This window comes from Scatophagus argus, chromosome 1 (genome assembly GCF_020382885.2).
Source record: "Scatophagus argus isolate fScaArg1 chromosome 1, fScaArg1.pri, whole genome shotgun sequence".
Taxonomy (NCBI): domain Eukaryota; kingdom Metazoa; phylum Chordata; class Actinopteri; family Scatophagidae; genus Scatophagus; species Scatophagus argus.
Window position 1 is genome coordinate 5,439,606 of NC_058493.1, and position 26,643 is coordinate 5,466,248.

General features: G+C 41.4%; 1 protein-coding gene across 4 annotated transcripts in view; it reads right to left on the reverse strand.

The window, feature by feature from the left end:
• phkb (phosphorylase kinase, beta) overlaps nt 1–26,643 on the reverse strand; it is a 103,045-nt gene that overhangs the window by 67,587 nt on the left and 8,815 nt on the right. For all 4 annotated transcript variants that reach the window (XM_046399882.1, XM_046399964.1, XM_046399706.1 and 1 more), the window contains 6 exons: nt 21,316–21,454; nt 17,939–18,038; nt 14,275–14,382; nt 13,362–13,442; nt 9,641–9,756; nt 1,761–1,824 (listed from right to left, as the gene is read on the reverse strand). In XM_046399882.1, coding sequence (XP_046255838.1) covers nt 1,761–1,824; nt 9,641–9,756; nt 13,362–13,442; nt 14,275–14,382; nt 17,939–18,038; nt 21,316–21,454 — 608 coding nt within the window. The remainder of the gene's footprint in view (nt 1–1,760; nt 1,825–9,640; nt 9,757–13,361; nt 13,443–14,274; nt 14,383–17,938; nt 18,039–21,315; nt 21,455–26,643) is intronic.

Genomic DNA, 26,643 nt, shown 5'->3' on the forward strand with positions numbered 1-26,643 from the left:
TGGTTTATTCAGGTCACAAGTGACTAGTCTTAAAGTCAAAGTCCTAGTTGTCAGTCTTTTTTAATTTCATTAAGTCAAGCCTTAAGTCATCAGATCCGTGACTTGATTCTGACTCAAGTCCAAGTCATGGGAGTCGAGTCCACACATCTGACTGAGGGAGCTGCATTTGGTGTTGGAGGGATGAGAGTCACCTGGGAAAACAAAGAGGCTTTTTCATACACATGTCCTGGCTTGACTCAGTGGGGATTTACACCCATCAGCCACAACGTTAAAAATGAATTAAATTAATCATCTGTTTACAATGTAAAATTCTGTGGGGAAACCCTGGCTTCTGGCAAGCATGTGGATGCCACCTCCCAGCTGCAGACCCAACTCTCAATGCACAGGATCCATAGGATCCAACATCCCGATGGCGATGACCACAAAATATCCCCAGAGCTCCTGAGTCCCTTGAATCCCTTCCCCTGACAGGTCAGAGCTGTTTTGGCAACACAAGGGGGGCCTAAAAAATATCAAGCAGGTGGTTTTAATGTTGTGGATGATTGGAGTACATTGTCTTCACCTCAGGGCTATCCGCTTGAATCCTTGAAGCCACAGAGATTCAGTTAGAGGCAAGTCACTGAGAGCTGAGCACATGAAGACTTTTAAAAACATCTTTTCCATCTAAATACAAGCTGAATTTCACAATACATGCTTGTTTGAGAGGAGAAAGGGGGTTGTCATGGGCTGGCCCTGGTTGACAACATATCACAGCATCCTGTTTGGAGGTGGACTGGACACACTTTGGTCCTACACCAGAGGTAGTACATTTCGGACACAACTTGGCACAGTTAAAGTGATAATGGAAACGCAAATCAGTGCAGCATGGTTCGACTTGGCATAGCCAAAAAGGGGAAAACCTCCATTTGCACAGAAGGACAAGAATCTGGATGAAACACACATAGAGCCTCTAACAGACATCCCACACAGCATGGACCATAAAGCAGCCACTTCTATAAATAGATTCTTTCAACAAGCAGTGCTCGATGAGAAAATCCATCTCCAGGCATGGTTATACTCCTCATTTTGCAGCTGATCAGTAGAGAAAAACAAACAGAGACTTTAATATACACTCATCCTAACGAGAAAAGGATGAGAAAACTACTTCAAGTTCAGATGCATTAGACGGCCAGAGAAATCACTGGCAAATGCCCAAGTGGGCAAAAGAAGAGGAACAGATAATACGAGAGCAGGTCTGCTAAGTGCAGAGCTTCATTTTCTAATCCATTAGCAGGTGTAATGAATGTCCTCGTTATTCCTTTCCTTGACACAGGCACAAAAAAAGTCAAAAAAAAAAAAAAAACGGAAACAGAAACATGTCAACTAATGGACACAGCAAGGTAGATCAAAGTTTAAAGAAAACAAACAATTTGCTGAACCAAACCACAAACATTCTACATGATTCTCTTCAATGTCCGCTTGGGGAAACAGTCTGACATCGATGACGGCAGCACTAATTATACAGTCCTGGCTTTCCATAAATTCGACTACCGAGGCAGCTCGTTCTTTGCACAGGATGGTGACACTGCAAACATCAAGCATATCTCACTGATGTATGGAGCTGTAATAGCCCTCTGCAGATATGAATTAGACAACAGGCCATCTATCTATAATGCAATCTTGCTTCATGTGACACCACTAGACAGGAGACAAATACATGTGCCTCAGGACTCGTATGAGGAGGAGGACATCTGCAAAGTGTGGGTGAATTATTCAAATACCTGATTTCCAAAGAGGTTGAATCCATTGATGGCCTCGAGAGCAGCTTTAGCCAGGCCCACAGAGCTGCAAAGAGAAGAAGCACTGACAATTACACAAGATACAATAAGCAGATTTCACTGACATTGACACACTATAGAGGAGATGTGAGTGAATATCTTCAATAAATATCGTTCTGTGATGGAGGCCTCCACCTGCTTCAGCATATTCAGAAACGTCCTCAAATCTCAAATGGCTACCTGACAGGATTCAATAAAACTGAAGGCTCCTGAGCTTGTGGTCTACTGTAGATAATGGATCTCTTTAATAATAATAATGCGAAAAAAAAAAAAACTTTACACTGAATTTCACACTGGCTTACTGCTGTGATTGCAAAGCAGACTAAGTGTGAATCAATTTCACTGTCATTTTGTTTCTTTTTCTACCATGCCCAGACTTCTCAGAAAAGAAAAGAAAAGGAGTTGGAAAAATTGGCAGAAACTTGGCGATGGCTAGCGGTAGATCTGCTGACACATTAAAACAAATTCAATACCATTACTGAGGCCTGAATCGATGCCTAAAATACAGAAGATGACTGGCTAATTCAGCCTGGGGAAGAACTCTGCTGAAACTAGTTCTGTATAACGCAGTACTGGCCAGCAAGGCTGTCAGCACACCGCATGTGGATAGAGGAGGTACGATGCTTGATGGGGAAACGAAAGGTCAAAAAATGATACGGGGAAAACAGCATCATGATGCAACAGTGTGAGGTGACACTTTGAGATGGAGATTCGCACGATGAAAATGGTGCTGCAGACTGTTCATGAATTCATACTGTACTGTCTGTATTCTGTTACTCCAGTAAATGTGATTATCTACAGCAGTTTATATGTCAGCTAAGGTAATACTGGGATGATTATTTTATTTATACCAAGGTTGGGTCCCAAGTTTGCTGTGAATGGACTGTATTTATATAGTGCTTTCCTATATACCATTTAATATGCTTCACAACACAAGCCAGCATTGATACACTGATATCAAAGGCAACCATGTAAGGTGCAGGAGTGTTTACCAGCCGAAAAGAAATCGACAGCAATTGAGTTCATCGTCAAGGACACTATGACATGTAAACCGCAGGCGGTAGGAATCAAATCCCTGATCTTCTGACTGGTGGATGACTACTTTACCTTCCTCAGCTACATTTATAAGAAAATGATAAACTATGATGAATACTGCATTGATTTGAAAGGCCAGCAAAACAAGCTGTTAAGATCACATTCACATGTGATCATCTTATAAAGTTGACATTGTGAAAATGTAAACTGTTTAAACGCGAGACAGACAGAAGCACGGCCAGTTGAGACATCATGAATATCAGCCCAGTATTCACTCTCCACTGTCCCCTGAGTGAGATACTGCATCTCTTTAGCTGCAAAACGCTCCACTATGTTCACCAGCTTGTCACTTACTTTGTTTGTCAGACATTTGCTGCTCAATAGGTAGCAAACGGTGGATTAACAAGAGCTTCTTCACTTTAAACAGCTGCCTTAAAACTTTACTTTAGTTGTCCAAACCCTCGAGCTAAATACCAGCACCAAGACCAGCTGAACCAAATGAACATGGAACTTTTGGATCTCCTGGAGACTCAGGCTGCCTGGTCGGTAAACCAGTGCTGACTGGCTATGATATATAGTCTACATAGGACGGCCGATAAAACACAGAATAACATTTGGTATATTACAACACATTTAGACTCTGATTATTTTAATTTGTGCAGTTGTGAAGCAAATGAAAAACTGACTATCATGAATTATGATAAAATATTCATGAACACAGGCTACATTATGAGCACGGTCCTGATTTCATATTTCAAATAAAATGACATTTAGCTCAGCAGAAGTTGAGATATTTCAAGAAATTAGGATGCTTACACTATTAGATATGCTATTTTAAATAAAATGGCTCCAGTCTGGCCAATGATGACAAACACAAGGCAGATGAAAATAAATGTAATCATTTGATTCGATTTGGATAAATGAACACACTGCTGAAATGAACACATCCTTCCTTGTTCTTTTCCACAGAACCGTGGAAAATCTGGAGCTAAGAACTGATGTGTCATTTGATGATTTAAACAGCTCTTGTTTACACGGAACCATTTTGAATCTGCTCCTGTTACAGTTCACATACGGCATGTTAATTGGTGTTACACAACTACATATATATGCTAGCCCATTAATTGTGGAAATCCAAAAGCACGACCTCGAGGGGAGGAAATACAGGAAGTCACAGTGCTTCTTCACTACATCGCATTTGTTATCTTTTCTTGAGGATATTTTGGCGAGTTGTTGACAATAGCCTTGGATTGTTGGAGAAAGGGAATAAAAAAAACAGGCTTCCCAGAGATAAGCAATGGCAGAAATTGAGGATCTTTATCAAGTCACCAAGGGAGGAGAGGGAGGCCAGTTCGACCTTGGATGACGGCTGGACCGTGTTTACACGAACAGACGAGACGCATACAGAGCTGTCCCCCACCCCCACCTCGGCTTCTCCGACCACATCTCCATCATGCTGCTTCCTGCCTACCGTCCGCTGCTCAGACGCCACACACCAACGCAGAGGACCATCACCGTGTGGCCCAGCGATGCAGTCCCTGCACTACAGGACTGCTTCCAGCGCACGGACTGGCAGGTCTTCAGGGAAGCAGCTGTCTGTGAGGGAGAGGTGGACCTGGAGGACTACACATCTGCGGTCCTCAGTTACATCTACAAGTGTGCAGAGGATGTTACCAGTACCAGGACAGTAACCACCTACCCAAACCAAAAACCCTGGCTGAACACGGAGGTCCGTTCTCTGCTGAAAGCCAGGGATGCTGCGTTTAAGTCAGGTGATAGAATGGCACTCAGGGCGGCAAGGAGAGAGCTGACGGCAGGAGTGAAGAGGGCTAAGACCGCATACGCCCAGAGGATCCAGGGACACTTTGCGTCCAACGATCCACGGAGCATGTGGAGGGGCATTAAGTGCATCACAGACTATAACACCAAAGATGCACAATGCCCCAGGGACCCCTCTCTGCCTGAAGCTCTCAACAACTTCTTTGCCCGCTTTGAGGACCCGGACGCCCCCCTCAGCACCAGACTCACCCCCCCACCTGGTGAAGAGCCCCTCAGCGTGACCTCAGCTGAAGTGAGGAGGACCCTCCAGAGGATAAACCCACACAAAGCTGCAGGTCCCGATAATATCCCGGGGCGGGTGCTGAAGGGCTGTGCACATCAGCTCACAGAGGTACTGACGGACATCTTCAACACCTCTCTCCAACAAGCGACGGTCCCCACCTGTCTGAAGACCGCTACAATCATCCCCATTCCCAAAACCTCCACAGTGACGAGCCTGAATGACTATCGGCCAGTAGCCCTCACTCCGATAGTCATGAAGTGCTTTGAGAGACTGGTCATGGCCCGTATCAAAGACTGCATCGACGTCACTGTGGATCCACACCAATACGCATATAGGAAGAACCGATCCACAGAGGATGCCATATCTTCTGTGGTCCACACAACTCTCACCCACCTAGAGAATAAAGACTCCTATGTCCGCCTTCTCTTTGTGGACTTCACATCAGCCTTTAACACCATCATTCCGCAGACACTGATCCATAAGCTCAGTGCTCTCGGTTTGAGCTCCACCCTCTGCAATTGGGTCCTGGACTTCCTGACGGACAGGCCGCAAACAGTGAAGATCCATGACATCTCCTCCTCCTCCATCACCCTCAGCACCGGCTCCCCCCAGGGCTGTGTGCTGAGCCCCCTCCTGTTCACCCTGCTAACACACGACTGCTCAGCGCAACATCCGAGCTGCCTCATCGTGAAGTTTGCGGATGATACAGCTGTGGTTGGACGCATCGCCAACAGCGATGAGGCCGACTACAGGCAGGAGGTGGAACGCCTGGAGGGTTGGTGCAGAGAGAACAACCTCTGCATCAACGTGAAAAAGACCAAGGAGATGATCGTGGACTTCAGAAGGGGCAGACACCTCCCCCTTCCTCCCCTGTACATCGGAGGGACAGCGGTGGAAGTGGTCTCCAGTTTCAGGTACCTGGGCATCCACATAACGGACGACCTCACCTGGAGCAACAACACTTCCTGCCTCATCAGGAAGGCACACCAGCGCCTCTACTTCCTCAGGAGGCTGAGGCGTGCCGGACTGGGGAGTTCGGTCCTCACATCCTTCTACAGATGTGTGGTGGAGAGCGTCCTGTGCTCCTGTATCACTGTGTGGCACGGCAGCTGCTCTGCAGCAGAGAAAAAAGCTCTGCAGAGGGTGGTGAAAGCTGCACAAAAGACTGTGGGACACAGCCTATCCACCACCACAGACATTTACACCTCCAGGTGCAGGAAAAGGGCCTCCTGCATCATGAAGGACCCCACCCACCCCTCACACAAACTGTTTGCCCCTCTCCCCTCAGGCAGGAGGCTGCGGAGCATCAAGAGCAGGACCACCAGACTGAGGAACAGCTTCTTCCCAGAAGCTGTGAGACTGTTGAACTCTGGAGGTCCTCTGTAGCCCCTGCTGCCAAACTCACACCTCACACACCAACAAATACACAAACAACCACCCATGGAACACTTTGCACAATGCAGCATTTGCACAAAACTCAAACTGCTCATGTTCATTGCACTACGGTCATTTGCACTACCCTGTCAGCCATCTTGCACTACTGTTTATACTGTTTACACTGGTGTTTATATCATCTACTGTTTTCACTTATATTACACTGTTTTTATACTATATAGCATTGTTTATATTTATATTTATTTTGTTAAGAAACTGGGCTGATACTGGGACCGGGGAAACTAATTTCGTTCCACTCATGTTTTACGTGTGTGAAATGACAATAAAGCTCCTTGAATCCTTGAATCCTTGACAAATCAGTTAGGAGGACGTAACAAAAACTGTTATCTGAGTTCACTGGTTAGGTACAGTTCGGTTAATAGTTCAGACTGTTAATCTGTCACAATTTTCCTCAGTGCAGGTTATTTTCTCACTGGTCTAGTTGTTGGAGGGTCCAGAAGAGGGTTAAGAGGATACATTTCAATCTGGTTTGAAAAATGGATATGAGATAATATGTTAGAAATGTATGTTTGAGTTGAGTTGAGTTTCTTTATAAGTTAATATTTATCAATTTGAGGTTGGACACACTGCTGCTAACACTTCTACATGGCTTCATTTCTAAAAACAGGTACTGTAAAAACAATAGTGATTCAGTGGCTAATATATTTAAATTAAAGGTAACTGTGAATGTTTGAATGGACTCAAAATCAAACATTTTTAGGGTATCTATCTGAAGAGATTCAAAATAAAAGTCCCACATGTTTGACTTCACATGGCCTACAGTGCCATGATCTGCTGTCTATGAGTCACTGATTTTTCTGTTTTTCCCCTGAATGCTTCATCCTTCAGCCCATTATCACCTCAATCAGCCTCACTGCCCTCACCTGTTCTCCTCACAGGTTACAAAGGCAACCCCTGCCCACCTCTCATTGCCAGATTGTTCCTCTGCTCTGCATGACTCTCCTGCTCTGTTTTCCAGTTTGCCTTGCCCATTGATGACCCTGCCTGTTTCTGTTTTTGCCTCCTGCCTTCTACTTTGGTAAAGTAGACTGATTTTTTCCCCTTTGTTATTTGAAGAAGGAACTTTTTGTTGTGACTTCATTTTTGCTGAAGAGGTTTGTGTTATTGGACTTTTTTGTGGAGGTTTTTTTTTTTTAGAAAGAAGGATTTTTTTTCGTTGGGGCTAAATTTTTGCTAAAAAGGATTTTTGTTATTGAATATTTCAGTAGACTCCTTTGACCTGCCCTGCTCCCTGGTGGATGTTCTACTGCCTCAGCAACACTTCCCTTATCTAATTAATAAAGTTTTTGGTCCTTAATGACTTTGTCCTGTGTGTTGCATTTGGGTCCATTTACTCCATGGTTTCATATAGCTTAAAATACACACACACACACACACACACACACACACACACACACACACACACACACACACACACACACACACACACACACAGTGACTGATTTATTTAGTTTCAGGAGAAATTGTCTGCTTTTATTTGTGTTATTGCAGTCCTGAAATGTTTTAATCCTGGTTGGTGGACAGTGAACACACGATTTCCTTGACAAAAAAGTAAAAGATACAAACATTTGCATTTCTGTCAATATCTGTCATTTAGTGCTTGAAATTTATATATGTTCTGTTCTGTACTACTCTGCAGTGTGGGCAGAGGCAGGCAGTCCAAACAATTATGAAGGATAAAAATACCTTCCTGGACCGTGTCAAAGTCTCAGCTTACTCTGCGGTTCCCCTCCGCTCCGCGAAGCATTTTACTGTCTTTCAGCTCATTGTTTTGATTTACGGTTGCAGCTTTGTTTTTGGCAGGATGTGTGTGTAAAAAAAAAAAAAAAAAAAAAAAAAAAAAAAAAAAACTTGGAATTTCCCAATACTTTATGGAACAGCAGGCACTGAAGTGTTTGTCAAGCTGAATAAATACTAGCATTGCTTCTGTTAATGTAGAACTCTTTGTTAACATTATTAGCTCTATAAGATGGCAATATATCACAGAAAACAAATAATGCAGATTTAAAAATTTAAAGTGAATGTTTTACTGATTTAAAAACAGAAAAATATCATTTATTCAGGAATTTTAAATTTTAAAAAGTCAACTTCAATGAGATGCCAAAAGATAGAGCTGAATAATAACACTTTGGAGGCGTCCGCCAGTTAAAAGTAAGACCAAAGAAAAGCTGATAAAAGCTTGTTTTGTATTTAACAAATATTTCAGCCCTATAATTCTTGTTTTCAAGCAGCATTCCAAATTAAAATGATTTATACTTCCAACAGATTTCCTTCCTGCTGATATTGTCAGTAACTATAAAAACCAGAAAATAATTAGAGTGGGTCTATATTCTGGATTTTGTAAGTGCTTGACTGCCTGCGTTCAGTACATTTAAACAAAAGACTGACAGTCCTTTGTTGTGTCCCGCCTGGCCGTTAACAAGTCTGCTGGAAATGTTAAGACACGGCAAACACAAGTGGAAGGGATAAACATTTCATCAATCACACCAGCATTTAGGCCAGAAGGCTACAGCACTATCACTGGGTATCTCTCTTCTACAACTATGATGTCATACTCTAACTCTACACCTCAATACCAATAACCTGCATGCTCCTGTTTTTCCCTGATTCCATTCCTTCATTCACCTCACATTTCTTATTTGGGTTATATCTGTCTTCCATGTGTCCTTCATTTCCCTCATTCACTCCATTCCTGCCTGAATGCATTATTATATTATTACATCACTAGTCATACACAGAGATTTTGTTAGGTTATATTAAGTAGTCCACAAATTTCAAACCTGCATGTTGACACACACACACACTCTGCACAAACATGGGCCACAGAATTCAACAAACGTTAACATGCAACAGTGAAATATGCAGCATAACAGTGACCTGTGACACAGTGTAATCTATAAAGCTCAGTGTGAATATATACCTACACATGCACTGTTGCTACAGTGTGCTTCCCAGCAGCACTGAGGAGAAAATAAAACTTATCTCAGTCAAACCCTCCCTGTAGTTTGGGAGGTGTAGGAAACAATGCTGACTCAGCTGGCGACAGTGATAAAGATTGGTGAAGCACTGTGGATATTATAGATATGCCACCTCTATAATTATTACAAGGAAGATGAGGCTGGAAATCAGCAAGGTGTCCCTTTAAAGAAGCTGGATATCAATGTTTGGCAGTTGTAATTAGTAACAACATGTAAATCGCCATATTTGAACCATATTATGCTTATGGATTTATTTTGCATATTTTTTGCTCGTTGCTGAGCTTTTGACTGACCTGGAATGCAGCTCAGTGCTGCCGTTGTTGTATTTGCTGCCTCTCTCCCACATGCCGTAATCAGGCACCCTGTAGGCTCTTTCCACACAAAACACCAGGTTTTGGATGAAGGAAACCTGCACACAGAAAGCACACATGAAGGAAACACAGGAAGGCATGGCACACAGGGAATGAACGCAATCCAGACAGCTGCATCCAAATACACAGTATCTTACATATACAAAACACGTGCACACATGAACTCAAAGACCCCTGAATGCAGGTAAACATTTGTCCACACTGAAACAAACAAACACAATCACATGGTACACAATTTAAGCTGCAGCTACACATGAACATAGGGCCTGACACACATATACTGTAGAGGTTGACCTTTGATATTGATTGGGGTGAGGTGTGTAACACTCCCTCTCATTATAAAGGTCAGTAAAGTGGACATGATTCCTCATCAATGCTCAAGGTCAAACTCGCCATGCAGCTACAGATGAGGTGTAATTAAGCAGCTAAGTATGGCAGTATGAGAAACTGTAGCTTTATATTTCCTTGTCAACTGCCTAAGATACGACACTGAACGAACCCATATCACGACATCCATTTATAGCAACATTTTAATTATCGGCGTATCGCCCATTTTAGTTACAGACTCCAAAAACCCATCAAAAGTGTCCTTGATTTCAACCAAACAAGATGGTAGCCTCATGACTTAAAAGCTGCAATTAGCGGAGTTAGAGAGTTTCTCATATCTATCATCTGGTCCACACAGACAGTGGAGAAAGACACTATGCCAATATGCCAATGGAGACATGTCAAAATCAATGGACACACGTTGAAAAAAACTGAAATGGAGACACAGAAAATGTGTGATGCCTTAAAGGCCTTGAATCATTAAAAAGACCTTAGAGTAGCAGTGTGGTGTGTGTATGTATGTGTGTGTGTGTGTGTGTGCGCGCGTGTGTGCGTGCTTGAGTGATGGGAGATTTTATCTAAAATGACAAAGCAGGGGAGGGAAAAGTGAGAGATGAGAGAAGGAAAGATAAAGAGAGAGAAGCAGATACAACCTGTGTAGGACTTAAATAGGCCAGTCAGTGAAGGAGGGCAGGGAAGTGGGGAGCAAATCAGATGAGGATGGGAAAGAGGGGAAGTTGTTTGCTCCTTTTTCATGTGAGGTTTTATGACCGGAGTGATTAACGAGGGAAATTTTTTAGTATCTTAATGGTATCTTAATGAATGGTACTGCCCACCGGCCAAACAAGCCTCCCTGCCTCCCTGCCGCTAGCCTCTGTTTTCATTTTTTATATTTTTAGGTGTTTTAGGTGTTAGGTTTTACACATGAGCACATTTACAGAAGCATACTACATGTGCTGTGCGCCAGCAGCACTCACACTGTGAAAAAAGCATCCACGTGTATGGTGTGAAAAACAGACATACACACAGGCTAATGAGACGTTCCGTTTCATGCTGCATGAAACTGAAAATGGCATCTGCGATGAGGTCGATAGTGCATCTTCTCAGAGGACATGCAGCAGCCTTTCTATACCACCTCAAGAAAAAAAAAATACTGCAATGCAGCTTCGGGCTCAGTCAAGAAGACGCCAGTGGACTTCACAAGCAGTGACAGCTTACAACAAACTCATAAATGATGCCCTAATAATGTGATTAGTTCAAATGAAACGCGTTTCAAACAGCATTCAGCAAGAACACAGATCACAAGTCCTTTTGCTCACTGGATCTGATGTTTGCTAACAGAAGGATGGGGGTGGGGGGGTGAGGGTGGTGGAGACTACTTCAGCTTGAATTATGCAACCTTATAAGCAGTGCTTAAACATGCAAATAGTGGCTGCTGCACAAACAGGACTGCCCTCATAAAATAAGTTCTCGTGTCAATTTGTTTGCCATCAGCAATGAGAAACGGAGTAAAATGAGAGGTTATTAGGAAGGGTTTGTGTAAACAAAGTGAATCCTTTGCACATTAATTGGTTAGTGGCAAAATGTTTTACAATGGCCTTACTTTCTTAAGATAAGCCCATTCAAGTAAACAAATGGATTCCTTTACTAGCGGCACAAATTTCACCCCTCTGTGGCGGTAAGTAAAGCAGTGAATGAGCAGACTATAAAAACTAACAGAATTAATGAAGTTTCAACTGCTCCTCAGGGCCACACAATAAACAGCACAGAGTGTAAACCTAACAGCCGAGTTGTTTTATTAAGACAGTAGATCCCAAACTGGGGGGGGCGTGGATCCCCAATTTGGGGGCATGGAGCTATTGCAGCAACCTCATTCATTTGCCCTGCCATAAATGAGGCTGCTGCAATAGCTTTAGATGCTTGAGAACGGCTAACATAACATGGACAAGTTTGTGAGAAAGCTCCAAACTAAACACACAGCAGAGGATGAGTCTTTACCAACTAAAAAGACAACTTCGAAGGCAAACACAAGAAAATATGACAAAGCATATATCGCCCGCAGCTTCACCAGTACAGTGGTGGGTAACCAGGAGAGACCACAGTGTGTTGTGTATCTGAAAGAGTATCCAAGTATGTGAGAGCGCAACATGAAAAAGACAAAAAATAATAACACGGGACAGATCCATCAAACTCTCAAGAAACCATTCAAAGCAGCTTTTGGGTAATAGTCTGGGTTGGTGTGCTGCCAAATAAGATGTTACCGGTCTGATTCCCAAGAAGACATTTAAGCCTCCACAGTGAAATCATCTTAATGTTTCCCTGTTGAAAGTCAATTGAGCAGCTCAGCAAAAATATAAATGTGAGCTGAGCTATAAAAGTGAGACACTGTCCCCTCTTCCTGAGTTTGTGTCAGCTTGAGAACATCTGTGGGGGATATTCTCGAGATAGATATATATAGATATATATGCATTTTTGACTCTTATGAGGTCTTATAATTTGTTTTAGAATAAATAGTGTTTTCAGTTATGCATCTTGAAACACATGAAATAAAATTTCAACAAGTGTTTTCATATGCATACAGACAAATAAAAGCAAATCTTTTTCATCAACATCAAAATCTTAAAAAAAAGAAAGAAAGAAAGAAAGAAACAAGACAAAAGTCTACAGCTATGCTGGTGTCTCTGTTTCACAATGCTTTCATGTTGACGCCAGGACATTTGATGTTTTCTGTTTTCAGCATTAGCACTGAAAGTTCAGCTAAGACCAATGGGAATGTCGACCTGTTGGTGGCACTAGGTGAAAAGTAAGGGGATCACCCAAAGTTGGAAAGATGATTCAGCTCATGAAGGTCAATTCATTTAAGTCTATACTTGACAATAGTTACTGAGATATTTCAGTCTGGACCAAATTGGTAGACGGACTAACAGACCAAAAGGCAGATATCGCTATGCCTGGAGCCACACCAGCATGGCGAAAAAGACATTGCAAAACAGAAATACCGAGGCATGGCTTCAAAATGTAATCACACATTATCTCACTGGTTATTTCACATGCAGTTTAACTGGATCAAAAGTCTACAGCTTCCCTTAAGTTATACACTGTATAACTTAAGGGAATAGCAGCATGCCACACAGGGTGTGTGTTTATGTTCCAATGTGTAATTATCTACATAAGAAAAGAAATTGCTTTAAACCACTGGGTACTGATTGCTGCTCACGGAGCAGCCAGAAAGTATCAGCCCAATAAACAGAACAGGGCTTAAAACCCTAATGTCCATAATCGATCACCTTGGCAGTCATTTTAGTGTGTTGTTTACCTCATCAGTGTTGTAAATGATCTGCAGACCAGAGCAGATCATCTCCACCAGGTACAGCAGGAACAGACAAACGGCATCGATCTGAAGCAGTGACAGAGGGAAGGACAGAGTGGATGAGATACCATTAAAAAGCCTACCATTTGCACACTGTGTGATATTTCCACAATAGTTAATACAGCTGTCTTGGATTTCCTACATAGTTTAGAGACTAAAATGTGATATTTATATTGTTAGGCTTTCATCAATTTACCTCAAGGTAATGTTGCTGGAGAAGAAAAAGAAATAAATTTACAGTATGTGTTTATCATCTACCCAGCTTTGATTACTTTTGAGTTTTTCTTTGTCAAAGGCATCATTTTTTTGATCTTCTCTATGTATTGGCAATCTATCACTACAAACGCAGTCTCCATGACAATGTTACACACTAAATTGACCTCTGTCAATATCATTGACAGAAGCATAAGTTGTTTCAGTGTCAGTTTAATGCACGACCACCTTTGAGTCAATTGAGCCAAGTCTATTTTCCTACCGTACATGTCGCACAGAGGGGCAAAGAATTTTACCAAGACATTCAAAAACAAAAGAGATCCCTAGTCTAAATTGTTCATCCCATTGTTCATTCATCTTCAGCAAGGTTCACTTCTCATTGAATTTCTTCCACGACCACAGCCAGTGAAATCATTTTTCATATTGTTACATCAGATATGTGACAGGAGTTATAATAGAGTAGAGCTGTAGAGTAGGTGCATAATAATAAGCTTCTGGCCTTTGTAGATAGGTTTGTTACATCTGGATATTTTATGGAGGTGGACAGCTTTTAATGCACATATACTGTGTACATGCATACATGGAAAAACAAAATTCATTTTCTTCTATCTACAGAGGGTTGTCTCATTTCTGCTCTCCAGCTGACCTGTAGGTGGTGGTATTCGCTGTAGGAGTGCACCTCGTCACCGGTGTCGACATTGAACACCGAGTGCAGACACTTGGAGGGGCTGGGATCCTGTTTAAACTGCTCCACCTGGTAAAGAGATGAAAGATGAGGAAATGAGGAACGAGGTCAAGAGAGGTCAAGGGTAAGCAGGGAGCAGAAAAGAGGAGCGGGAAAAGACATTCATTTCCTTGCCAAAGGTACAGCAGTAGCTCCATTATAAACACATAATGGAGAGTCTTGTACATTGAACAAATGCATGGTAATCTCTGCTGTAAAATCTGTTATGCACTCATAGCTGCATTGTTTTTGTTGTCTTTATTGACGTTTCACCTTATTATACCTTCAAATCCTTTCAGTTTAAATTTCATCTGCCAATTGAAATTCTTTCAGTGCTTTAGTTTGAACAACTTCACCTTTTAGTGCTCACGCTTAACCTGAAATTTTAGGTCCTTTCAGATCTTACACTTCAGCTGTGCTTGATATGCCTCTTAAACTAGTAACAGAATGCAACAGAAGCAGTGTTCAACTCCTTAAAAAGCAGGACTGCGGGAATCCATAAACACTCTTGTGACATAATGTACACAGTCTGTTGTTTCTCAGCTAAAATAAACTGGAGTAGTCAACTTGTCTGTGCCATGACCAATAACCCAAGCAGATATACTGTACAGTACAACATGGTCTGCTGTGAAGCAGGTAAGGGCCAGAATTGGGGAGACCGCACTACATCTTGGCTCACAAAAACACATAAATATCCAGGAGAAAATGTTAGTCACGCTTTGTGTTCTGTGGTTTCTTTGTTTGTGTTTGCTGCACTGACTTCAAACTAAACACCAAATTATGGCTGGGCCACCAGCCCCGTTGCACAGGGTTATAAATAATTGGCCCTTTGTCCCATTTTACCTAGTTTGTTTCTCTTCTCCCCACCTCTATTGCTGCTCTCTTCATCTTCAAGCCCCCTTGCTGTATCCATTTTGTCTCCTTCTATCTCCTGCCCTCCCTCTTTCCTCACTCACTACTTTCCATTATTTACTCTCCTTTTTCTTGGTTGTCCCTCTTGCTCTCTGAGGGTTTATCTCTTTTCTCAGACTCCCCCTTCTCCCCCTTTTGTTCTTTCCTTTGGCACACTACCTCTGCCCACCTCTCTCTATTTCTCTCCCAGTCAGGTCATCATGGAGACCCTGTCCCACTTTAAAAGAAACTGCTCCACTTCTTGCCATCCCAGAGCAGCTAATATGCGACTGTGACTGTGTGTGTGTGTATGATGGCAAATGAGAAAGTGTCACTGTGAGCAGCTAACAAAAGGTATAGCTGTTTATAATATAAAACCTACTTCTGTACCACAATGTGAGATTCTTGGGATATTCTGTGAGGCCCAAAATCTACATTATTGTTGCAACTACTGCAATGCACCAATCTGAGCTTCAAATCAGTTCAGTGCTTATGGCTCTACAATAATCTGAAAGTGTACAAGTCCGCTTTCATGCATTCAGTTTACATCTATGGCCAACACAACATTCCTATATTTCATTAAACAAATTACCAGGACATTGACATTTCTGGTTGCAAAGGAGACAAACAAGACCTCACACACAGCTTTACACTTTAAATCCAAACCTGCAATAATTAATTTCTTGGCCTCTTGGGGGCAGTGCAACAATCAAACACAACAAAGACATATTATCTCCTATAAAAGTGATAAGTTATGTGTGACTAAGAAATTGTGATTTTGTTAACAAACAGTTGCTTAGCACTGAAAACAAAACATGAACTGAAAAAGTAATATTGGCATTGAAACATCTGAAAGTGTTGTCATGGCACTGAAACAAATATTGCACTGAAGAAAGTTATAAAAAAATAAAACACAGACCTCCAAAAAATATTTTATTTTGATATTTATTATATTATGACGAGTCTTTCAATGTCAGTCTTGCAGATACGGTAAATAAATCTCTAATCTTAAAAAAAATGATGTCATAGTAGATGAAGTGTGGCAAATTTTGTCTTGATTGAATTCTTAACAATATTTTGAATTCTATTCCATGTAAGCTATGGGAATCAATGGGAAACAAAGGATCCTTTCCTTCTACTCCATCAACTTCACACATATGAACCAATCAATTTTTGTAAAAATATTTTGCATTTATCTCCATGTTGTCAATATGAATGAAAGAAATTCTCAGCTTTTTGTTTTCCCAGTAATTGTTGGTCAAAACCCTCGGTGATGCAGAAAGAGTTATACCTAACCATTCACTGTGCTGGGGACCACCTGGCTGCCTGTTTTAGACATTTCCCTCTTTCAACACACCTGATTCAAATGATCAGCTCGTCATCAAGAAGCCTGATAACAAGCCATTCATGTGAATCAGGGAAACATCTAAAACACACAGGACAGGAGGTCCCAGGAGCAGAACCGAGAAACACCGGATTAGAGACACATGATTTCAAAGAAATTTTGAATTAATAAGTTTTAAATAATTATGATCCAGGCTTTTTTTGCAGACAGAATCTCATTTATTTGCCATAACCACATGTGAAGCCACCTTATAATTCCTGCCAGATCAAAGCACTTCTCTGGGTAGCTCCACATGATCACTGGTCACTGGTGGCATGGCACTGTGTGAAATTTCAGTCTTGTGATTGAGAAAACAAGGGAGGTGGGAGGCAGTGTCATATCTGCAGTATAGATGCTTATGTGTTCAGAACAGGTGTTTTCTTTAAAGCCAAGTAGCATGTTGTTAACTAGTGACGTTAATACTGCTATTCATAGTCTGTCTGTCTCTCCAGCAACCCTGCTGCCTAAAAATTCTGTTAAAAAATATCTGACTTGCACTAACAAATATAATTCGTTTCAACTGAAAGTTCAAAAGTTCAAAACATTGACATGTTTGACAAAGTCAGAGTCCGGTGCTTCTGCCTGACTGAGAAAATGACAGTTTTCTACTTCAGCTCTCTACAAGTCATATTCAAAGCAGACACGAAGACTCAACTGCTGTGTTTGCTCTGATATTTGCCCAGCAGTGGCCTTGTGTCACATCTCCATTAAAAATACCATGTTCTCCTTAAGTGTTGGAGACGGAGCCGTAACGAACGGCGCTCCGTGTAATTAACTGTGTAAACGCAGCTTTGTAATTGAGACACAAGGAAAGCTTTCCCCTAAATTGGGTCGTCAAGGTCGAGACAATAAAAAAGAATGGATTTCAAAGGCACACACACTGTACACACACACACGTACACTTGACACAGCATGCTACTCTAATAAAGGATGTTGATCATGATAAATGAGAAACATATCAGGTTCTGGAACATAAAAATGGTGTGTTTTGCCATTTTTCGTTCACAGTCTACTCATGCGCATGCATCTAGTTTCCTGCAGATGTGGTGTGAAATGTCCCCCTTCAGAGCAGAAGTCTTTGGCAATTAACAGGTTGCCAGTTATTAAGCCCTTAGGACTATGGCAACCATCTCAATTATCATATGTTATGATACGATAAAGGATCCAGATTTGCTCAGTGCTCAAGCTCGGGGAGGCTTTGATGAATAGCTGCTCAGGAATACACCTTTGATCTGTAGTGTGTAACTGCAGAGTGCTTTTATGCAAACATGCAGTGTGAAAACAGAAGCTTAGCGGAGGCTCAAAATTCACCTTATCAGCCTGTCTCATGTAGCAGTAGAGGATCCCTCTCATGCACTTGATGGCAGAATGCTCCAACTCATGGGTCCGCCCCATATCGTCATCGATGCGCCTGTAGAGAGGGTGTACAGGGAGGACACACAAGGGGAGGACAAACAATGAGTGGGTGAATACATCAACCACACATAAACAGACTTTGAAGGATAATAGTGTAACTGGTCTGTAAACTTTGATCAATGTTTACAACGGACAGTTTGGGTAATAACATTGCTAGTTTCAGTAAGTTTGGTTAATCTTGAGGTGTGCTTAAAATTGCATGACACCAACTATATTGTCAGATTTCAACAAGTAACATGACAAGTTTAATTTTTTCAAATATTACCAACAAGAATTATGGCCAAAACGACAACAATAAAGCACAAATGACAATAAACCAGAATCATCCCTTAAGTGCACCGCAGGAGTCATTTCAAAGTAGATTTTAACATCTGGTTTGGTTTGTCTTCACTTTCAATTAGACTGTGTTGCAGACCAAACAACCAAACCTGAGACCACCTGAAAAGCAGGTTTTCTACCTCTTGTTATTCATGACATGTGAGGTCCAGATAAGTCTATAATAATGTTCATCATGGTGTCCATTGGAAAGGATAAATTAAGCTGCAGTGCTAAAGTGTCTATGAATCACTGAGATGCAGCACAGGTCCAGTGGGACTGATTATGACTGTCACCTAAGTCACCCCATGAGTCAGTGGCATTTAACAGTGGTTGAAAAGAAATAAACCAGCATGTGAGAATGCATTGCTTTGGGTAGTATTCACAGTATGGTTTTTAAAACCGTAATCCGTCTAAGATACCACTCAGAAGTCAGTCAGTTACAGGTGCAGTGACCACAATGGGAGTCAGCACATTCCTGGTGGTGCTAGCAAATCTCAGATGCACATTACAAAGGTCATGCTAATAATGACTGTGGGTATCAGCAGAGGAAAGAATGTACGGAGTACATTAATCACACTGTCTTTTAGATGTGACCTGCCCTCCACATCAAAACTGACTGCAGGCAGAGGACACAGCAGACAGCTTTTAATCTAAAAACATCATCTTTTGAAATACTTCATTGGACATTCATTATGGACTGTAAGTACTCCTCAATGTAATATGTTCGAGGTGATCCAGCACTGATCAGAGGTTAACATAATCTACTCCTCAACTTTAATTATAATTCAGTCAGGAAAATGACACAAAAGTCATAGCACTGGAAGCTGACATCTCACACCCCTGTTTATATATATGCATAAACAGTTCCAGTTCATCCCAAAGGTGTTGGATGGGGTTGAGGTCAGGGATCTGTGTGGGCCAGTCAAGCTAAAACTCATCCAACCATGTCTTTTTTTATTATTATTTTTTGGGTATTTTTGCCTTTTTATTCATGTAGAACAGCTGAAGATATGACAGGAAAGGGGGGGCAGAGAGAGGGGACGACACGCAGCAAACGAGCCACAGGCAGGAGTTAAACCTGTGGCCACTGCAGAGGACAGACAGCCTCAGTACATGGGTCACACGCTCTACCAACTGAGCAACAGGGTCACCCATCCAGTCATGTCTTTATGGACTTGGCTTTGTGCACTGGGGCACAGTCATGCTGGAATAGAAAAGTTGGAAGCTGTCAGGTCTCTCACTGTCTGACTTCCTGTTTTATTGTTTAGGATTCCTTCATTTCCTGTTTGTGTTCGTTGTTGGTGTTTTTACTTTCGTTTGATTGTGTATTGTTTTCACCTGTGTCTCGTTAGCCTTTCCCTCGTTTGTATTTATAGACCTGCCCGTCCCATTGTTTGTTGTCAGATCATCTATGTGAGTAGCTTTCTGGTGATTTCTCCTCACGTATACACCTTCAGTCTAGTTTGTCTTCCATGTGTTTTTGATTCCTGCCTGTTTTTTCGACTACCCCTCAGCCTAGTGCTTTTTGTACATTTGCCTGTGTTGACTGCCCTTTTGTGTACCGACTTTGGACTGAACAAACCTGTGGGTCCAAGCCAGTCTGTCTAACCCTGACAGAAGCATAGCATTGTCCAAAATGTCTTGGTATGCTGAAGCATTAAGATCTCCCTTCAAGGAGGGGTCTCCCAATACTTTTGTCAATATGGTGTATGTATTATAATAATATTTTAATGTTATCCTAACAAATAAAATCTAACAACATAAATAATAAAATCTTACTGGATAAAACTATCTACTACCCATGATTATCAAGTAGACTTAGAACAGGAGTTCATGGCAAATTCAAGTCAGCCAGTCTGTTCACTGAATCTTACACATGCACTCAAGCAGACAGAACAGAAGCTGGACTTGAAGTAAGTAATGACACTAGCCAAGCCTGTCAGATAAGAATTATCTTAATTAAATCCCAGTGACAATTCTAATAGGAGGCAGCCATGACTGATGACTGAGATCCGCCGCTGGTCGCATCACTGCTGTACACTCTATTTTTAACCCCTGTCTTCCCTCTCAATCTCATTTCTTCACTCACTCTTTCTCTACATCTCCCATTTCTTCTCCCTGTCTCTTATCTCTCCATTTGTCCACCTCACTCTCTATCTCTCTCTCCTCCCTTAGTATTTCCCTCACTCTGCATCTTCCTTCCTCCCTCCTCCCAATCTTGTTCTTGCCCTCCTCATCTTTCTCTCACTCTGTCCTATTACAGGCTCATTTTATGGAAGTGCTCTTTTCCCTAGAAACTAATCACTGAGGAATGTAGACATCAAGCGGAGGGACAGTTGATAAAAGCATTTGGGGCCTTTAGATGGTTCTTGTAAAATTCTAAAGTGTTCTCCTTAAATCAATAATCCCTATCGGTTTAAAAAGCAAAGCCTTCAAATGACAGAGGCAGATTAGTGATCAGGATCAGTAAGCGTGAAACAGAAGAGAGTGGAACAAAACCACAAGTCGAAGAAGGGAGGATACAGGGGCAAAGAGCTGTGAAACAGTAACAATAAACTTATGTAACTGAGGATTCTCAGTTTGTTCAGTACACAATGCTCTGTAAGTATGCTAGAAGTTATCAGTCCATCCCTTTTAGTGTTCCCTTCATCAATTGTTGTGGTGCTGAAAAAATACAACTCGCCTTATATGCACAAAATACAATAATTCTACCAGCCATATTATCAGGTCTGTATGGGGTTCTGTCAGAGAAACACTCTTACTCCAGAGTCTGATGGGTTGTGCCATTTTTAACCCTTTCAACAATGAAAAAACACAGAGCAAAACTGTGTGGATGGACCAAAGCCATAATAATTACAGATGCATCACCCTGAAGGTGATGCAGTTCTGCACGCATCAAACATATCCTGCATGGTCTTTCTGTGACAGTGTAAGTGTGTGTTGTGTGTACTAACCGGTAGGCCATAGCCAGGGCCCAGGCACCAGCAGCACAGTACAGGGAGTCACGGACCTTGGCCTCCTTGCAGGTGGAGCATGTTTTGACTGGGAAAAGGCCAGTGGTGGGACTCTGGTAATTCAAAATTGTTGTCTTGACTGAATAGAGAGAGAAAGAGACAAGAAGAGCAGAAGTGATGAAGCAAGAATCCTTGCAAAACTTGGACAGTCAACTCAAAGCCACATCAGCTGAAACACCAGTGAAGAAAGCACCTGTAACTCAGGGCCTGTGTCTCTAACATGGCCCTTTATGCAGCTTAATGCACGAGTCCTGAAAACACGTCCAACATTCTGACAGATATATTTATTTATTTATTTTTTTTACTGAGAATGCTGTCCTTGAGTGAACACTCTTTCATGTTCCCATACATTTTGCATGACCTCTTCTATACAGAAGCAATGAACTTGATCAAACAGTATCACTCCCATCCCACATCATATAACAGATGTATTTAGATCCAGTTTTCAGATGTTTGTGTCACAGCCAGTGTGAAGCCATTTCATTTTGCGCTGCTGTATCAGCTGAGCATAGGCACTGGCCCAGAGTCAAACAGGAGTCATACAGAAATGAACTACTAGCACATATTTTCTTTACTTCCGGTCTTCTTTCGCAGGCTAGTCTGCATTTGTGAAGTACTGAAATATAATATCCATCCAGTTCCTCGAGTAGGGTTACGGCTCCCATTTTCTACTGGCAGTACCTGACCTGTGACCTTCCTCAGGCTGTGGAGCAGTCTCTGCTGCATCATCATGTCCTCTGGATTCCTCATTTTGTTAAATTCAATTTGGAAAAAGGTTGAGGAAAGGATTTTGGCAGACTTTTTTTTTTCTGCTTTGATAAAAGCAAATGTTAATGTAATAAAGTCACTTGGAGCTGAGCGCTTACAGTTTGTGTTAAGCAGACATCTGCATGCTGCAAGAGTGTGACAACAGATGGATGTTGTTCAAGTCGAGCAAAGTGTGAATTGTGACACGGAAAGTGTGAATGGCTGAAAAAGTAGAGCGAAGCAATTATTCCTGGAGGAATATCACTTGGACTCTTGACGTCATTGTACTTGGATTGTGCTAAACAAGTTGGAAAGAGTCAGTTTATGTTCACCTCAGTGTTTTGGCAAGGCTTTTACAAGACATGCATGGAGTTGTGCAAGTGGACTTGCTCTGTGTTATGTGTACATACTTCATCGTCAGTTAAAGACTTAACTCTGAATCATGTCAGGTGAATACAAGCATCACTTACATTAAAGCATTTGTCCAGTTTAGTGGAGTGTGATCAGATATTTTGGGATTATTGTAACCATGCAAACGTTTGCATTTAACACTGCACTGCAGCATCTGCAGTGTTTCTGTACTTCTGCAACAGTAACAGAGTGGAAATGAAGAAATAACTAAATAAACATGCTGTGCCTCAAACATAAAATTTGACCCAACATCTTGAAAGTGGCTTTAGATAAATAGATTTATGTAGATAAAAAATTCGCATGGCTTGTTAAAACAAATTTTTACCAAAATTAATACCTGCTATTACTTGCATTACTTGCAATTACTTCAATTTTGTACAGACAGTCATAATCCCCAGTGGATGAAACCTATCCTGGGGATTTATACACACATAAGTAACAGGTTACTGTAACTCTGCATACACACGCAGCATCTTAGCAATTCTAACTCATTTTGGAAACAATGCTTTGATTTGTAACTACAGTAGTGATAGAAGACAGCGTTGTCTTCTTCTTCTTATTTTTTTGCTTGGTTTTTTTTTGAGACTGATGACACAGTGAGAGGACAGACAGACAGACAGATAGACGGAGCACGTCTTTTCCTCATGGCGCGAATGTGTCCGAATTTCTGAGATTGTTAGATCTCAGACTTGTTAAGGTTACTTTGTGCTGGTTTAGTCAAAAGTTGGAGAGAATTATTTTAAATTTGAGAACACATCTTTCTGTGTCATTCTTTCTCACTACTGCTTCCCCTGTCTGAACTCTTTGTCATGCACATAAGCACTTGTAAAAAGCTGATTAGAATATGGCCAAGAAATCTGCATTCTCCAGAGGAAATCCAGCTGGGGAAACCAGATTTCTCTTATCCCCTTCCCTTATTACTGAAAACATGTTTCTCATTTCTATGAAATTTGATTGCACAGAAAATTGGTACAGATATTTGTGTTTCACTCACGGTGAATTGTAATGACTTTGCCCTGACTTTTCAACCTGTGCCATCAAAGTTTTGATTTCTCCTCTACTTTGGAGTATACCTGCAAAAATAATGATGCACACATACCAGTATGCTCACATTAGCATTTAGCTCAAAAGCCCTCATGGAGCGGCTGAAAATGTAGCCGTTTATGCACTCCTTCTCCTTTGTTTTATTATGTATAACTCTATAATTCTGAGACCTAATAGTTTGTTGTAACATTAAAAGTTAACATTAGAATTGTTAATCAACACAAGTTTGTGCAGTTTAAAAAAGGGGCAAAACCGATGATAACTAACTACACTGCACTAGGAAGCAGTGGTTGTAAAGAGTTTTTTAAAGTTCTAAAACCATTTTCTTCTCCAACTTTAGCCCAGTTCCTTGACTTCTTAAGACCTGAAAAATTAACTTATCAATTCTTACAGAGATTTCAGTTTGAGAGCAAAATAGGAAGAGAAAACAGGAAGAGACTAAATAAGCTGGTCAGGAGGGCCAGCTCTGTCCTGGGCTGCCCACTGGACTCCGTGGATCAGGTGGGTGAGAGGAGGATGTTAGCCAAGCTGACATCCATCATGGACAACACCTCTCACCCTCTGCATCAGACAGTGGAGGCTCTGAACAGCTCCTTCAGCTGCAGACTGCTACACCCTCAGTGTAGGAAGGAGCTACAGCAGGTCCTTCATTCCCACTGCTGTTAGACTGTACAACTCAACAGCCTAGTCCTCTTTTCCTCCCTAATGAGGACTTGTATACAGCTGTATATTGCACTGTGTTTACTGTACTTTGTAAATTGTTAATTTATTTTACCTCTGTAACTGTTTTTGCACACTTTTGCTTTTTGCACTCTTTTTCTGTTCTTATGAGCTGCCATGACAACTGAATTTCCCCACTGCAGGATCAATAAAGTTCATGTTATCTTATCTTAAATAAGTTAAAATTCCTACTGTACAGTACCAGCATCAGGTACTGTGAAAGGAAAGTATCAAAACGCATAAATAATTTTGGCGTTAACAGAACAACTGGGAAGCTCTCCATGACCAAGGACATTTCTTTGGCATTACGGCAGCCATTTATCATCTGGGGTACGCGACAGTGAACATGTGACTGCTAAATGGACAAGCAAAGATAAACTAAGATGGTTCAAGTTCACCAAAGTTCACACTCAGCATTAGTTACTGAGGACAGAACAACGAATGAAATCTCTTAATACGAACAGATCGTACCCCTCCAATAATATACGCTGAAATATTACATACTCAAACAAAAGGCCTCCGGGAAAGTAATTTATCTGCTTCACACACACATGCACAAATACAGACACACATACACGTGCACTCCCACTCACACAAACACACACAGAGGCACAGACACATACAGATGTTCTCCTCTCCTGCAGAGGTCCCCTCACTGATGACTAATCTGTCTGGAGGGATCACTTCATTTTTCATCAGAACATTATGCGGGTGCAAATGAAGGGGACATCCATTCTGCACTGTCGTTTGTTACAGACAGACAGAGAGGAAGAGAACGATAGAAAGTGAGATGAAGGGAGACAGAGATGAGGGGGAGGGGAGAGAAATGCAGAAGAACTGTGTGTGCAAGAGGCAAAAAGAGGATGTATTTGTATTTACGAGCAAAAGTAGCAAAAGTAATGAGTGTGGGAGAGAGACAGGGGAGTGTGAATGTATAGTCAAGTCTATCTGTGTATGTGTGTGTGTCTGTTCAAGTATCACTAATTAAGTTCACACTTACATGTATGCACACACAAAAAAAAATCAGATTTGCGTTGTTACTGACCTCAGCACATTCTGCTGACCGTACTGTTTGTAGCTCCAGGCTTATTAAAGTAACTGTGTACGAAACGTGAGTTATGAAGTGGCCTGTGAGCAAAGACAAAAGGAACATTTCTGCCAATATGACAGGCAAATAAGAAGGTGCTTTAATTGTGCAAACCACTGACTTAGTGGCTTTCTTATTCTGCTCAGTGAACTTATCCAATTTTGAAAGTATTGCCTTCATCTACCAATGGGCCATCTTCCTAAGAGTAGACACAAGAAAATAATACGGCCTCTTCAATAAAGTGGAAAAAATAAGTGCATATCTTGGCATGGACAATCAACCAAAATGAGTTCCAATTTCCGATTCAATGTCGTACATCGCTAACTTATATCATCAGTGTTGGTTTCTATATGACAAGCTCCACAGGCAAATAACTGGCTCGATTTAACTGGCACCTTTAAACATTGCACATCATCGGATGACATCATCCCAATGAAGGGAGCCAGTAACTCGGTAAGAAAGTGATGATAAGTAGGTTATGTATGTATGTTCATAGGTCTCACGACCTAACAATTTGTCAGATTCAACAGAAATTTAAGCAACAGTTTTTTATTTGTATAAAACACACACACACACACAAATCTGTCAATACTGACAATATGTATTTATGTCAAATCAGCCCCCCCACATGTCCTGATGGGATGTGATGGGATGAATTGAGGAGCACTGACACCACTCAGTTTGGACTGAAGATTTCATCTGCTGCAAAACACAGCAGTGGAAGCCATCATTAGAAGCACAACAGAAAAGATGAGAGAGCTGAATGTTGTTCAGTCTGAGACTGTAAGTTTCTGTGGATGCAAATCAAGTGTTGTTGGGAGTTTTCTGCCTAGCCATCCATCAAGCTAATGTCCCACTAAATCAGCAGCTAATGTCTCAGACGCACTCAGTCTGCTCTTTCACAATGGGCCATTTCACTCCACCGGCATGGTGGAGAAAATGAGGGAAGATGATGAGAAAGTTAAAAAAAAAAGAGAGAGATAGATTGAAAACATAAAAAAATAAGACGGAGAAAATCTAGAAGAGTAAGATGATATCTGTGTAGTCGTACAGCAGATGGTACAGGAAAAAAAATGGAAATACACAATGGAAATATAAATGTGATAATCATCCTTCATGCCAGTCTTAACAATAACTTTTCAGTCTGCTGATGCTGTCACAATGTTTCTTGAAATAATGCATCTGTGACATGAGTTACTATTGAATGAAAAACTAATGCTGTGGGCACAAATCTTTTTTTAAAGCACAGAAATGCTAAC